At 54.6% G+C, this 15791-nt stretch overlaps 1 protein-coding gene across 1 annotated transcript in view; it reads left to right on the top strand.

Moving 5' to 3' along the window:
- Positions 1-4251: 4251 nt before the first annotated feature.
- The window catches only part of UNC5A (unc-5 netrin receptor A), a 62117-nt gene continuing 50577 nt past the window's right edge, over positions 4252-15791 (top strand). The window contains exon 1 of the mRNA XM_037500768.2: positions 4252-4321. Within this exon, the coding sequence (XP_037356665.1) occupies positions 4252-4321 (70 nt within the window). The remainder of the gene's footprint in view (positions 4322-15791) is intronic.

Below are 15791 nucleotides of genomic sequence, written 5' to 3' on the forward strand. Positions count from 1 at the left end.
TTCCTTTTTGATTGGGATATTGACCTGTAGATCTGGGCAATGCTGAAGGCTCATGAGTCTCTGGAGCTCTGCAGATCTTTCTGTTTATTTTGTGGGTACAGCAGTGAGTTGAGGGATGGGTCAGAGGCTTCCTCAGTGGACAAAAGAGAAGCTAACTTATTGCCCTAGTGCAGTCTCCAGTGGGGAGTCACTAGATTCTGTTCCTGGCCCTGACCTCAGCAAACTGTTTAGTAAGGATGTGGTTGAAGCTGCAGCTTGGTTGAAGGAAAGTATAGAAGACTTCCTGATCTCATTTGAGAATGACAGGAAGCTGAAGAAAATAGCAAGTACTCTGCCTGACAGCCTCCACATCCTGAGAGGGCTCCATATGGGAAAGAGGGATTAGATGGAATATGATGGAATAGAATTGGGATGAATTGAAGTCTCTGCATTTAAATTTAGAAAGCCAGCAATCTAAGAGTAGACAGGAAACACCCAGTTGTTGACAGTACCTATGGTACAGCTCTAGGCACAGTTCCTCAAAGTGTGGGACCAATAGAAATAGTTGGTAGGGAGTGGAGAGGGCTTGGTAAAAACACAGTTTCCTAGACACCTCCCCAGACATATGGAATCAGAACAGGGATAAGGAAAGGCCTGGAGATTTGTATTTGAACCAATATCACAGGAGCTCTGGCCCACCTCCAAGTCAGTGATGGCCTTACCAAGAACTCCCCAATCCAGTGGGCACTAACAGCCCATGTCACTGGCCAGCAGGTGATTTGACTCTTACATGTGTATTGGGCCATGAAGGAAGGAGATGTGCCATGAGGACAGGATTCCCTTCAAGAGGTGCCTTCAGAAGAGTGGCCTCGCTGGAGAGCATCCAAACAGGTAGCAAGGACAGGCCTGTGACAGAAGCAGAACTGTCTGGACTGAAAGGAAAAGATTCAGGGATTGACAAAGGTTTTGTCTCCTGAAGTAAAAGAACAAGTCTTCTGAAATAATAGAAGCTAAAAAGGAATTGGACATACTCGATGTAGCCCCAGATGAAGAACCCAAAGAAGGGCAGATTCCTGCTCCCCAGAGAGAAAAATACCTGGCTAGCACGTGCTTAGAGATGAGATCCACACTCTGTTACTGGTATATTGCAAGGGAGACTACAGAAATTTGTTGAAGGTTACCAACCATGTAGGCCAGGTCAGGCCTCTCCCCTCCAAGTCTGGGGCTTAAGGGCAAAGAAGGTTGGAGATGTCAGGAACCCTGCTCCTATCTGGCCATCTACGAAACAAGCCCTTCTTGGCAGCCCCCACTCTGGATTCTTAGGCAAAAATATCTTCCTAAGAACTGAGTGATTGAGGGAAACATTCATGTGAGGATCTGGGGACAGAGTGTTTCTGGAAGAAATGAAAATAAGAAGGCACAGAGATGGGGATGAGCTTGGGTGCTTGAGAAACAAAAAGTCCTATGGGCTCTAAGTCCATGGCCAGGGTGTAGAGAGAAGAGTAGCAGACAACTGATAGAATTACACTGCCTGATCCTCTGGGGCAGGGTGGGGGTTGCTGTATCAGTTCTGGCCAATGAATTGAGTGGAAGCATCACAATGACAAACCTCACTTCTTCTGGACTTAGCCATTGATTGCTGATGGGTGTACCTAGAGTTCCTTTTTCCTCTACCTCACTGATCAACAATATCCCAGAGAGTAGCTGCTTTGTGAGCCTGTGTCTTAGAGTAAGGATGATCTGGAGCAAGCAACCCATTATGGGCAAATGAGAAATAAGCCTTAGTTGATTTTAGCCACTGAGAGGACTGATTGAGGACTGATTGTTACCATATCATAAACTATACTATCCTGACTGCTACACAGGCCATTCCGTTCCACCTCAAGAAAGAGGGTTAGAGAAGTGAATAGAGCAAACAAATTGAACAGAGACCCTTCCTTTCCTACACTCCAAATTTATCTCCAAATTCTAATCCTACAGCATAAAATGCATGAAGAGGAAATATAAGGAGCATGGACATTGAAGTCAAACCTCCCAGGGACCCATCTCAGCTTTTCTCGCAATCATTGAATAAGGCTGGAGCTTGACATATGGCAATACCCCTCTCCAAACCTCAGTTACCTGAGCTGTAGAATGGGGAAAGTCATGTTCATTTAACAGAACTGCATGTGAAGATTAAACCAAATTATAAATATAGTCAAGGACATCGCAGAAAACACCACACTCCATTATATCGTTTTAAACCCCAGTCCCCAACCTTGGAGCATTGTCCTCAACCACTTCCCTCCAGTATCCACACCCCAGCTCTCATCATCAACCTCACTCCATGGGCCCCAACTGCAGGTCTTACTACTATTTCATCTCTCCCACCACCTCTTTGGGAACAAAGTGGAGAGTGGTGTCAAAGGGAACAGCCTGTTACACATTGCTTCCTCAACACACACGCGCTCTCTGCTCTCTTTCCCCAGCAGACCCAGAGTACATACAAACAATCCCTGAAGCATAATTCAAAACCCAGAAGCTGGTGGGTATTTGTGAACATCTTCATTTGGGCTCATATAAGGTTAATTTTGCCTATTTTTTAGTTAAAATTTTAGGTCCAAAGATTTCAATGGCTTCTATTGAAAATTTAAAAGATATTCCATAGTGCCCCTCCCAACTGGCACCTGGAGCAGAAGAGCCAGCTGCCCCTTTAGCTGGGACTCTGTGTCAGTCCCAGCGAAGTCATTGCTTCCTTGGCTCTGCCATCCAGCTCTGTGGATGTGTCTCTGAACACTAGATGCTTTTTTTTTTTTAATGTAGAGTTAAGAGGAAAGCAGAACATTTCTCATCACCCTTCTCTATCAAAAGTGGAAAACAAAAGACAGACCAAGAGAGGGCCTCGTGTTTCAAGAAATATAAGAGAGCTCATATCTCTTTGTGCAAGCGAAGACCATTCTTATCCTGCCCAGCGAGCAGCACCAATTTGTATTATCGACCGTCTGTCCCCTGTAGGCGTTTTAGTTTGCGACCCCGCCGTTACCCTTCTCATCCCTCCAGACCCAGTGTAGGACCCTCTCCCCGCGCGCGCGTTTGTCATTTTCTCCTTCAAGACAACCCTGTTTATTTTAACCCGATTAGGGAATGGGGGTGGGGAACAGAAGACTCCAGCAGCGGTCAATGCGGGAGGATCCAGGAGGCAACGTGACTTGCCCAAGGTCACAGAAGTAGAAGGCGGAGGCGCCTAGACCCTATCCGAGGTCTCTCTAGCGGCCAAAGCCCAGCTCCTTCTTTCACGCCCACGTCTCCCGCGCGCTGCGCTCTCCCGGCGCAAACACCTAGCGCCCAGCAGATGCGCCCTCGGGTTGTTTTCCTTAGGCGCCAGCGCCCTAAGGTTAGGGAAACCTTGGATCACGCTGGATCCACTGGGCTACGTGGTTGTGACTGCGGTTGTCCCCAAGTCTGGCCTGCCGGGTACTGGGGGTCCCGGCATCTCCGCACGCGGCCAGGGCCTGGAAGCTCTCCCGCAGTCCCCCTTCCAGCCGCGGGCTAGCGGCGTACCGCGGCGCGGGGACGGCCTCCGAGCGCAGCCGGGAGGAAGGGAGTGGGGTGCTGTGGGGGGAGAGAACTGCAGCGGAACCTGCCCGGACACCCCTGCCCCAGACGGATCTCCGCAGGCTGGCTCCGCGCCGGGGTCGCCGCAGCCTCGGGCCCCTCCCGGGCCACCTGTGCGCCGGCTGGCGGGCCCGGGAGAGCCCGGATCCTGAGACCTAATCCGCTCCGGGTTTCAGGCTCCTGCCCCGGCCCCCGGAGGCCGCGCGGGGCGGTGGACGGCCTCCCCACCCGATACCCCTGTCCTTCCCTGGGGGAGCCTCGGGCATCGCCAGGAGGGATCCCCGGAGCTGGGGGTGGCCCGAGCGTGCGGCGTGGGGCGGCTCAGCCCCTCCTTTCTCCCCCCGCCCCGCCCTGCCGCCGCCCCGCTCCGCAACTCCAGTCCGGGTTTTGCGGCGCCCGCCGGCCCGCTCCCCGGCTGCGGGCTCCGCGCGGCGGCTGGCTCGGTGCGCGGCGCGGCTGGCGCTGCGCTCCGCCCCGGCTGCATTGCTGCTCTCCGGGTGCCCAGGGGAGCCTCGCGCCGCGTGCGCCCTGAAGCCAGCCACCCAGAGGCAGCTCAGTCCGCTGGCATGGGCCCCGGGGGCGCCCCGGGCAGGGGCTCTGGGCTGAGGCGCTGAAAGCCGCCCTCCCGCCCGCGGGGCCCCGCGCGCGGCCGGCGAGCCCGCCTGCCCGCCCGCGGCCATGGCCGTCCGGCCCGGCCTGTGGCCAGCGCTCCTGGGCATAGTCTTCGCCGCCTGGCTCCGCGGCTTGGGTGAGTCACGCGCGCGCTCTGGGGAGGGTTGCGGGGGACCGTGCGCGCGAACGCTCGCTGCACTGGGGGGTCCTCGACCCGAGCTGCTGGACCGGGCTGGGAGCCCCCCGAGGCCAAACTTTGCGAGGCGGGACGTGGGGGCTGCCTCTCACTGCTGTACTGCTTCCCTGCGCGCTTCTCCGGAAGCCTGGGTTGTGCCAAGTCCAGGAGCAGCTGTCAGCGCACGGGGCTCGCGAGTGTAGACGCCCCACGCCTCCGGGCGGGGGAAGTTTGCTGTTTGCCCTGCCTCAGAGAAGGGTCGGGGTTTCGATCAATGCCCCGGAGAGCCTGACTTTGAGGGTCATAGATTGGAGGGTTTTGACCACATCCCAGTGCCCAGGAAATTGAAAAGGGGTATTAAGATACCTCTTGCCGGTAGCATCTGCCCCAAACAGCTACTCACCATCTCCCAGCTTGGCACCTGGCCTCTGCCCACGTCCGGAACACAATGTCCTCCTCTGTCCCTGCCACACACGCTCGCACACGCACACACTCAGGCATGGAGGCACATACAAGGGCCTCTGGCCCTTGCAGCCATCATAGTCAACGCGCCATGGCCCCCGCTGGGGCTAGGGCTCCTCGCCTCCCTGGTGCTTGGGACCAGAGTTGTCTGCAGTGGGTCCACTGCCATTCCCCTTCTCCTTTCACTCCACAACCTCATCCTCTCTTCACGTCCCTTTGACCACCCTAGCCTACCCCTAACTTGCCCAGGAACTCTACCCTCAACCTACCTCCTTGGGAAGAGGGGGGTTCCCCTGCATCCTTTGTCTGCTCACCCTGAGCTTCAACCTAGGCTGAGCTGTTGGGGTCTCCTGATCTCTGCCTCCCCGCCCCCTGCCCCCCGTCCCCCGCCCCCCCCCATGCACTTAGCAGAGCTGAGCTTCTGTGTGTACGTGTGTGTGTGGGGGGGTGTCATCTGTGTGTGTTCAATGGGAGGTATGGGGCTTGCCCTAGCAATTCTTGATTCTTGCTGCATGGAGCACCTGGGGGTGGGGGGAGGTGCCCTCCAGCCTGGTCAGACCACTTTTAATCTCTGGAGTGTCAGAACAGAGCGCTGGGGTGCCTGCAATGTGAAGCCAGACTGATAGGAGATCAATGCGTGAGACTTCAGAGACCAACCCAATGATTGAGCTGATGGCTGTTTCCTTAAAGGGTGTCTGCGTAGTGTCTTGCACCCACCACTGACTGACTGCTCTCCCCATCCTGATCCCCTCAGTCCTTTCTCCACCCCCTCCCTTCCCACCACTCTATCTTCCTTCTCCATCAGTCCCCCCTCTCCCCACTGCCCCATGCCTTCCTGCCCCATAGTCTCCCTTCCTAATCCTGGTCAGGTTCAGGGGCTGTGCTGCCGCTGGGTATGTGTTCATATTGCACACATGTGCATTTTAGGAGTGTGTGTGCAACATTCGGGGGATGTGGGTTGCACCAATGACCATGGTGAACTGGAGGTGTCTATGCTGCACACATGGGGGAGGTGTTGCCAGATACCGAGTCGGTGCCCAGAAAATGTGGATTGAGTTGGATGTGTGTGACAGGGCTGTGTGGTCATATCTGCATGTTGCCCACGTGAGCACATGTGAAGGCCGTGGGGTGGCATGTGTGCCCTGGTGATGGCAGGGGCTGGCGGTGTGGGCAGCATGGGTATGTGTGGCCCGCTGCACGTGTGTGATGGCTGTGAGCAGCGGCCCAGGCGAGCATGTGTAAATAAGGGGACTGTGCTAGTGATTCAGGGTGCCGCAGCCTAGGGAAGTGCCACATCGATTCCTTGGGAGGCCCTAGAGTGGGGGAGCAGCATCCTTGGTTGGTGGGCCACCTGTTGGGACCTGCTTCAAGGTTGTCCAGGGAGCTGGCAGGTGGGCTCCTGTGCTACAGGGCAACCATGGAGCAGAACCTGCCTCTGGGCATCAACTGTCAGGCCTGTGGGAGGAGCTGCTGAGGGAATAGGGGGCCCATCTCATCTGGGGCCCCGTGCTGAGGGCACATGTGCCCTGGCAGCCTGGCCCTGCGATGACCCCACTCTTCCTGCACCGCCCATCAGCTCCTCAGCAACAGCAGGCACTGAAAAATGTGTCTGTGAGTGGCTGAGGGAGGGATGGCCAGGCGGGCGGCAGGGGGCGCCGGGGGCTAGCATGTCCGCAGCCTCCTGCTCTCCTGGCCAAGCGCCACCCTCTGTCGCCTAACATCACACACCTCCACCTCACAAAAGGCGGGCCCTTATGAGGGTGGACCCCTCTCTGTCCCCACACACAGGGACCTGTCTGTCTCAAGGATCTTCTCATTCACACCCAGTCGCACAGCTGGCACCTGCCTCCCTGCCCTCTGGCCACATACACCTGACCGTCTCCTGGTCACACAGATCTCTGCCCTCCTAGGGGTTCCATGGGGAGCTGGCTTTCCTGAAAGATCTGGCTGAGGGGTAGCGAGCCGTGGCATTGCCCGTCCTTGCCTCAACATTCTGTCCTGGTGACGCCTTGCTCAGGACTGGTCCTGGACCCCTCTGTCCACCCCCACCCCAGCTGGAGCAGCTGTTTGGGAGGAAGGTGTCTTAATTGGGTTTGGGACACCCCCTACAGGTACTGCTAGGAGAAGGCTGGTCCTCTCACGGTTCAGCCTGCTCCCCCTTGCCCATGTTGGGGGAGGGGGGCTCGCTCAGGAACCAGGGGATTGACATTGGTCCTGGTGCCTGACCCCCAATGAAGAGATACTGACCTGGGCAGTATCTCAGGGGCCTGGGCACCTCCTGTCTTATATCCCTTCTTCCTGTCTGGTGCTGCCCTGGGCCCCAGATCAACAGGCTCAGTCCATGCAACCTGGAAGGCAAGAACCTGCCCTAAACTTGGGGTGGGAGACCCTTTCTCCAGACAGACACCCCAGAACTGGGCTTGGCTGCCTTCTTAGAACATACCTACATGCTAGGCCTGTCATTCCAGGCCAGCCCTGTCCTCTGCCCACCCGCAGACCCCTTCACTCCCAACCCCAGGGCTGGAAACCTTAGCATCTCAGCCCCCCTTTCTCCTTCACGCTTCATGTCTAACCCATTGCCAAGTCCTCCGGCTCATTCCTACTTGTGACATTGCTTGTATTCCTCTCCTTTGTTGTCGCCCCTTTCTCCTTCACCTTTCTCACCGAGACCAGTGCTGCTCCCCCTCCTGTGCTTCCTCCACTTAAACTATTGTCCCTTGTACCAGGCTAGAACCTTCAGAGGCTCCCCAGTATCTGCAGGTAAAGTCAAACCCCAAACCTGGGGCCCTGGGGGAAGCCCCCCTATCACCATACTGCCAGCATGCATCGCTTGGCTGATCCCTCATGAAGGTGGATGTCCTCCTGGCTCTGACTTGCTGGCAGTTGGGCATCTATACCCCCAGACAATCTCTGCCATCCACACTGTAGCTCCCTTGCCTTGAAAAACCTGGCCCTGCCTGCCACGATCCCCACCCTATACCCCAACATCCTCGGCTCTGTCCAGACCCAGGTCTACTGGGCAGGACCCTCCCTGCCCACTGCCACCTCTCCAAGCAGAGATGATCCCAGATGTGTCTTCTGGGACCCAAACCTGCAGACTCAGGACCCTGGGATGTGGGACTGAAGGGCACCAAGCTATGGCACTGCCTATCTCCATCCTCACAGTCTGTCCCGGTGGCCCCTTACTCAGGCCCCTCCTTACTCTGGGCTGGCCTTCACACCAGCACTTCCTTGCTCTATGTAGCACCTACGTGGGGCTCCTGGTTCCTGAGGCTGAGTCCCAAGAGACTGTAGCCCCTGGGCCCTGGCCACCCTTTCTGCCCAGATAGACTTAGCTTCCTGTGACCAATTCTACCAGCCACCCCTTCACTCTGCTGGTTTGCTGCATGAAAGTGGCAGTGAAGGATCCTCTTGCTTCTGGGGAGCGTAGGCCTCATCTTCAGTTAGATGGAATAAAAAAGGCAGGGGCTTTGGAGGCAAACAGAACTAGGATTGAGTCCAAGCCACTTGACCCTGGACAAGTAACTTTTACTCCTTGGCCTATTTCCACATCTATAGAATGGGGTCACATCTACTTCCCGGGATTATAGGGACAGGTTTACGGTGACATGGAGAGAGGATCTCCCTCCTCTATTTCCTCTGGCATTTGAAGGGGCACATATTAGGACAAAACTGGGCTCTTAAGATGTAAAACTGGGGTCTTAAGGGCCCAAGCTGAGAGGTAAGAGAGAAACCATCTGTGAGCTAGATGGGAGAGTCAGTCTTCACCTCTGGCTGCTCCAGCTCCAGGCAAAGCCCCAAGGAGGAATCATTGCTCTGGGTAGAAGATGTCCTCCTATCCCTGACCCTTGCAATCTGTACACACCATCCCCTGCAGGGACTTGGGCCTGATTCAGACACCGATTCCTCCAGTGTGCAAAGAGCTTTGTTTGGGGCTTCTGTGAAGATGATAATTTGAGCCAGCCTGGCCTGGAACTGTGTGCTGATGATCAGCTCTGATACCCAGAACATGGTAACAAAGGAGGGTAGGAGCCCTGGCTGAAACTCACTTTTCATCCTGATTTTGCCTTTTGATTACTGTGTGGTCTTGGACAAATCACTTAACCTCTCTGGCTGTTTGCTTCTTTGTATACAGACTTGATAACTCTTTTGGGACAGAGGCTGCTGCCCAGGGAGGCTGTCTTCAGAGTCTGGGGGAAAGGGGGACTATACATTCAGCACAGTTTCCTCCAAGAACTGCTCACACCTGCCAGCACCTGCCAAAGCCAACAACCACCCAGCAACAGCTGCCCAGGTTGTACTTGTTCAACATAAATTTTGTGCCCTACGCACTTCCCTAATCCATGCCCTGATCCCAACCTAGAAAATCCAGGCGGCTCTAAGGCAAAGATGGGAATTGGGAATCCCAGCACCAAAGTCAGGAAGCAGGGTCCTGCTGTAGCTGGTCATCACCCCCAATGGCAAAAACAGATCTTCCAGGGCACCAAGAAAGTTACAGTATCATTGCCTGAGCTCCACCCTCTTCCCAAGCACTGTGTCAGATGCCACAGGGAGCCTTTGACCCCAGAGCCAGTACTCCAGGTCCATAGAGAAGGTGGTGGAATGGTTGAGTTGACAGGCTCTGGATTTTCTAGGTTGGGATTAGGGCATGGGCTAGGGAGGTGCCTAGGGCACAAAATTTATGTTGAACAAGTACAAGGTCAGGCCCCGAGAGTGAGTACCTCTTGGAATTTTTTGCCCTTGGCACCATCTGGTCTCACCTTAGTCCTAGCCCTGGATCCAGCTACTCCCTGAATGTCTTCAACTTCCTTGTCTGTAAAATGGAGTTGTGCAGATTAGGTGGGATGATGCTTGTCAATCCTGGCGCATAGTAGGTGCTCAGTAAATCTTAGCAATTGACTATAATGAATATGGCAGAGGGTGCTGTTCCTCCTCTCCTTGGGGGAGTCCTTGGTGCCTCCTTGTGGGAAGGGGGAGAGTGGGGTGGGGAACTAGGTGGGAGGGCAGAGGCCTGGGGGACACTTCATGGGGGGAGAGGGGAGACTTTTTCTCTGCCACTGGATGCTCAGGAGCAGAGCAAAAAGAAGTCTCCCCTCCTCCAGGTGTGGGAGCAGAAAGGGTGGAGCCCCAGTTTGAGAAGGGAGCTGGGGAAACTCATAGAATCTGGAAAGATTCAAGGGGTAGCTTCTATCCACAGAATAGCCTGCAAAGGAGTAAGTTTTAGGACCCATTTAAACCAAGGGGTTTGGAGGCTGAAGTCCCTAAGTCCAGTGAAGGGCCAGCCCTCCAATGGCTGACTCCCCCTGAGCCAGGCCCCGCCCCACACCTGAATGCTAGCACTGTGTCGTCTAGAAGGCTCAGGGTCACCTTGAGCTCCAGACGAATATGTGGCTGAGATTTGAGGAGGGGGTGTCAGTCTAAATTGATTGACAGAGCCCTGGAGACTGGTTTCAGGGCGTCCTGGGGAAAGGCCGTGGACCCTGTAACCCACCAATGCCCTAGCGCTCCCTAGCCAATGGGGGGGGGGTAGGGAAGAGGGGGCTCCACTGGCCCCACCACAGCAAGTCCAGCAGAGAGCCCCCAGCAGGGCAACACGCCGAATTAGATCCCTACCCCTCTTCCTGGGGTGAAGACTAGATGGAGTTGCTGTTTTTTCCTAAGTCTTTTTAAGACTACCACCCCCCCAAAAAGAGTGCCAAGCCCTGGCAGCTGGGAGTGAATCCTTTGAGCCGGGTCGTGACCCGAGCCGACATCCTCAACCCACCGCGCCCACCCCGCGCAGCCCCGGACTCCGCTGCAGCGGTGGCTCGGGGAGGCGGGCCCGGGGTGGCGGCGGCCTCCGGCCGCGCCACGGAGCGCGTGAGCGGCCGCGGGGCAGCAGGCGCCCGAGCCAATGGGAGCCGAGCGGCGGGGATTCGCAATTAGCAGTTGCGCCCGCCGCCCGCCCGGGTTCCGGGGGAGGGCGCCCTGGCGCGGGGCTGGGGGCGCCGCGCGTGCTGCCCCGACGCCCCTGCCCGGCGCCCGGCATTGAACGCGCGGGAAACTCGGGCTGCTGCGCCGAAGGGGGCGGGATCCGCCCGCCCGCCAGCCCGCCCGCGGCCGCCCGCCGGATTAGCGGCTCTTTGTTCCGGGCCTGTTAACAAGTTCCTGGCTGAGCGCTCGGCTGCCGCCCGGGAAGCGGACGTCCAGCCTCCCAACCTCCAGGCGCGGCGGTTCGGGCCTGCGGGGCTCCGGAGCTGTCAGGCCCAGCTGCAGCCCCCGCCCGGGTCAGCTGAGATGCGGCAGGACGGCGGGCTCCGAGGGCTGTCTGGTGGGGGGTGGGGGGTGGGGTGGGCCCTCCAGCGCCCCCAGGCTGACCCCACTGCGGAAGAGAGGAGCCTATCCCATTCCCTGAGCGCCTCCTGTAGGCCAGGCGGCTTCAAATACACTTCCATCATTGTCCCCATTTTACAGATGAGGGAGGGCGCAGCTGACCTGAGGGAGGCCCAGCCATCCTAGGTAGGGCTGGGGTTCCAATCTAGGGCTTCGGTACCCAGAATAATTCTGCTAAGAGTGTTACAGGGCAGGGACGGGGCACCCCAGGACCCCCATACCTGCCTGCTCTAAATAGGTTCTGCAATCTTTCACATCAAGACAAAACATATAAGACTTTAATATAATTAGTGTGCAAAACAGAAAAGACAGGATATAGTGTCTAAATCAAGCACCCAACGTTACCCATCCCCTCTTGGGTAAATGTCCAGCCAAACAGGGCTGGCCCAAAGCAAAGCCTGAAAGCCTGCCACAAGTCTAACACACCTTCCAGCGGGGACCCATAGAAAAGGGTCAGAAACAGCCAGACAAGTCTGGGAGGAAAAGAGCAGACTCAAAATCATGATAAAAGCTGCCATTGTTAACCTCCCCACGGGTCCCTCACCCACATATGTTTCACCCAGTCCAGGACCAAGAAGCCAGTGCATCTTCTTCACATGCTTCCTCCAGGTCTCCTTCTGGCTCTCCATCCTGCTTCCTTCTTCTCCAGTCTCCTCTCCAGCTTCTCCTCCCTGCTCAGCTCCACCCTCCCTTGGGTGGGGCAGGAAACCTGGAACCTCCCCTTGTTCCTGGGCACCACCCTGTTACAATAGGAGAGAAGCCTGGAACTGGAAGAGGAACAGCTTTGGTGTCTGTCAGCCGCCACATTATATATATAAATTTGGTGATGGGAATGACCTTTGAGCCCTTGTGGGACTCTGCCTGGAATATCTGAGCTTAACTTCAGGACCATGAAGTAGGTGAGATTAGTCCCATTTATTAGATGAAGATCTTGAGGCTTGATGAAGTGGCCGTGCTCAGTGTGACCACCTCGCCTACCCCTGTGGAGCAGAACCCTACCTCATATGGCCACTTGCTGTCAGGGACTTGTCTGGTCGATACCTCATGGACTTGAAAGACAGGGAGAATCTCTGGGGACCTTGATTTTCTATGTGACCTTAAGTTAATCTCCTCACCTCCCAGACTCCATTTGCCCCTCTGCATACTGCTTCCTAAACCCACCAGGATGTGACTGGGTTCTCTAAATCTGGGTTCCTAAATTTGGACAGGAATGTCCAGGCCACAGGACTTTGATTATAAACTTCTCTAGAGGTTGGCTTTCTCATTTGCTGCACTGCATCAGGTGACCAGGACTGCCCAAAGCCACTGTGATAATGAGAGGGAATCCACCCTAGTGACCTCCAGCTCAGCGGTTCTTCATACAGCCTGGTTCCAGGCCTACCCACCCACCTACCTACCTGTGTGCACGCGCCCCCCCCCCCACACACACCCCTTTCATACCTGCCTCTGGATGTCATTCCTAGGAGCTCATCCCACTGTACACAATGTCCCAGCAGAGAATGCTAAGTGTGTCTGTTGCTGATGTTGGAAACCCAAACCCAAACAGATAAAAAAAAAAAAAAAAAAAAGGTGGGTGTAGATTTACTGGTACATGTAACTGAAAGGCCAAGGGTTGCTCTAGTTTCAGGCATGGTTGGATCCAGGGAGAACAGTGTGACCAGGATACATGCCTCATCTCTCTCAACAGCACTCTCCAACAATCTCCAGGAATTACTAGTGATCCATCCTTGCAGGTTCAGTCTGGGGGTAGGGGCAGGAGGAGAGCCTCTTTGCCCTCAACCATCCAACAAATGAACCGGTCTTTCCTCATTGGTGTCCCCAAGAGCCAGAGTTTATGCTTATGTACTTTGACTTGGACCCATGCCACCAGGCCATGTCCCGCATGTAAGCTGCTCCACCACTCACAGCTTCTTGTTCACTGAAAAGGAATGGACACAATATCCTTGGATTTAACCATTGTGTCATCAATACAATTTGCCCAAGTATTCAGTAAAAAATGCTGACTAGCACCAAGGATACAGTCAGAGACACGAAGATAAAGACCCAAGTCTAGTTCAAGGTTAGCTATTTAATTGACTGTGTTAGTTAGAAGACAATGCTAGCCATTCAACAGGATTTGCATTCCCTTAATTGTGCTGTCATGTGGTTCCTATCTCAGTTTGCTGATCCTGAGATTTATTTTTAATCAGGTGCCTCACTGAAATTCAGACATGCTGTTTCCAACCTGCCGCTGATCCACTAAAACAGTGACCATATAATAAAGGGTCCTTGGGGTCACAGCGTGTCCCTGTGTCCCTGCTTTTCTGGTCATCTGCAGCTGATTGAGAAGCTCTGTCACACTCATGCCTGGGGTTCACATCAGGTTCACCTCTAGTGGACATGTGTTGGGTTTACATTCTGTCCAGCTTCCATTCCCTGTGCCACCAGGACCACACAACCTCTTCTTTTGTGTAGGGGAGCTGCCTAAGGACATTTCAGTCAATGATGATTCCCTGTTTGTGAAATTATACTCTATGACATTCGCATAGTGAGGAAATCGCCCAATGATGCATTTCTCAGAAGGTACCCCAGTCATTCAGCAATGCATGGAAGTACAGCCTCAGTGGGTGTTTGGGGGTGTGGGGCTTCATCTCAGCAGCAGGAACAAAGTGAAACAAGTAAGTGATTTTCCCTGTCCTGTTTCCTTTCCTGCTTCAGAGCCTACTTTTTACACCATTTGTTCTATCGCTCAACAACCCAATTTCTTGCCAGTATGTCCCCCTTTATCTTAATTTTGAGACTCACTTTTGATGCTTCCCTTGAAGAACCCTAGTGGATGCATTTACCAAATCAAACCTTATTTTTTTGAAAATGACACCACAGCTCACATATCCACCCCACAACTACTCTTGTGTCCTCTTTCTCAGAGGTCAGCTGCGGCATTCAGCAGGATCCCCCCTGCCAAGACCTAGGGTGTGATTTCCCAGGACCAAGAGACCTGAACTCATTCCAAACAAAGAATCTCAGCTTGCTCTCCCCTTTTGGTTGTCAATGCTTCCTTACTGAAGTTTATCCTGCCTTCCCAGAGTTTGTTCAGTGCCCTGCAAAATGGTAGGTTGAGAAAGCCAGCTTCCCAGTGTCCCCCAGTCAGTAGGCTACCCTTTACCAGTCTCCCTCCCACTCTCCTCCTGCCCAGTGTTACTGCGGCATCTCCCACTGCCCTCAGCTGGACCTGAGCTCAGCCTTCCCTGCACGCTTCTCCATCCCTACCTCTCATGTGGCCTCTATCCCTGGCTTTGGCTGTCTTTTCACACCGGGCACTTCTGGTCAGAATCTGAACCTACCTAAATATCTGACAGCTGTTCCAGCACTTTCCTAGAGACTCCTTTCCCTCCAAATTCTGTGGAATCACAGAGCCAGAGATCCATCTTTGAAACCCGCCTGCTTCTCCCCTTTCCTTCCATTTCAGATCCCTGGCTTCCCAGGGGGCTTGTCTTTGAATTGGCTAAAACCTGGCCTGGGAACCCTTTTAAGCATGGTCAGCATTCCCACCCCAGCAGTGATGTGCTGGTAAGTATTTAAGAGCTGACTCTCTGGGAGAGACATATTTACCTATTTCCATGGTGAAAATATTCCCACCATAGCCTATTTCCAGCTAGCAATGCCAACCAACTTGCAGAATTCCAGAAATTTTAACAATGAGCTTTCCTGAGTCAAGATGAGCTGACCCCAGCACACCGCTCTTTCTGGCTCACCCAGCCCTTTAAAGATGTAGTCACATGGAGGAAGTGGCACAGGATGCTTGGGTCTCTCCCAACAGGACTCTTTGAGCTCCCTAAGCTTATAAGGACCTTTCTCTGCAGCTACCAGGCTCTTTGGAGGGCTGAGGGATGGGAAGTCCATTAAGCACTAGGCGGTTGCGTGGTTAAGAGCCAGAACTCTGCAGTTGGTGTGGGTTAGAATCTGAACCAGATGACTTTAGACAGGCAGTTTCAGCTCTTGTGCTAGTTTCCTCATCTGGAAAATGTGGAAAATAGAAGGTTCCTACCTCGTAGGGATGTGAGTGTTCAAAGAGTTCCTCTATGAAAACATTTAGCCCAACACCAGGCCCTCAGTGACTGCTCCACGAATAGGAGCTTCAGCTGATGCTCCGTGGATAGCAGTGGGGAGACTCACTTTTGGCCTCTGTCTATGACTTACCCCTGAATGGGGGAGGAGGGAGGGTCCTTGGTTAACAGAACTGGCAGAGCACATCAAGGGCAGGACCCTTGACTCTTGAATCTTGGCAAAGTGCTCATTCTGGGCAAAGTGAATCTTGGCAAAGTGCGCATTTTCGTAAGAGTGCTTGAGAAGAAAGGTTGACGTGGCCAAGGGCGACTTGCCCAGAGTGACTTGGCCAGTATGTCTCCTAACAGCCTGGAAGCTGGCGGGTCCTGGGTTGGGCAGAGCAGAGAAGTGTCAGGGGTTATAGAGACATGTGAAAGTGCAGCTGCACTGAGCAGGGACAATGTCGGGTCTGTTCCCTGGCCACCCTCCTTCCTTTTCTCCTGAGTTCTGGGGGACCTGAGGCCTAAGGAGAGGGGCCCCACTTGGGGCTTTGGCATGGGCTGTGAAGGGA

The sequence above is a fragment of the Talpa occidentalis genome, unplaced genomic scaffold, assembly GCF_014898055.3.
Source record: "Talpa occidentalis isolate TD23 unplaced genomic scaffold, MPIMG_talOcc4v2.1 talOcc4.9, whole genome shotgun sequence".
Taxonomy (NCBI): Eukaryota; Metazoa; Chordata; class Mammalia; order Eulipotyphla; family Talpidae; genus Talpa; species Talpa occidentalis.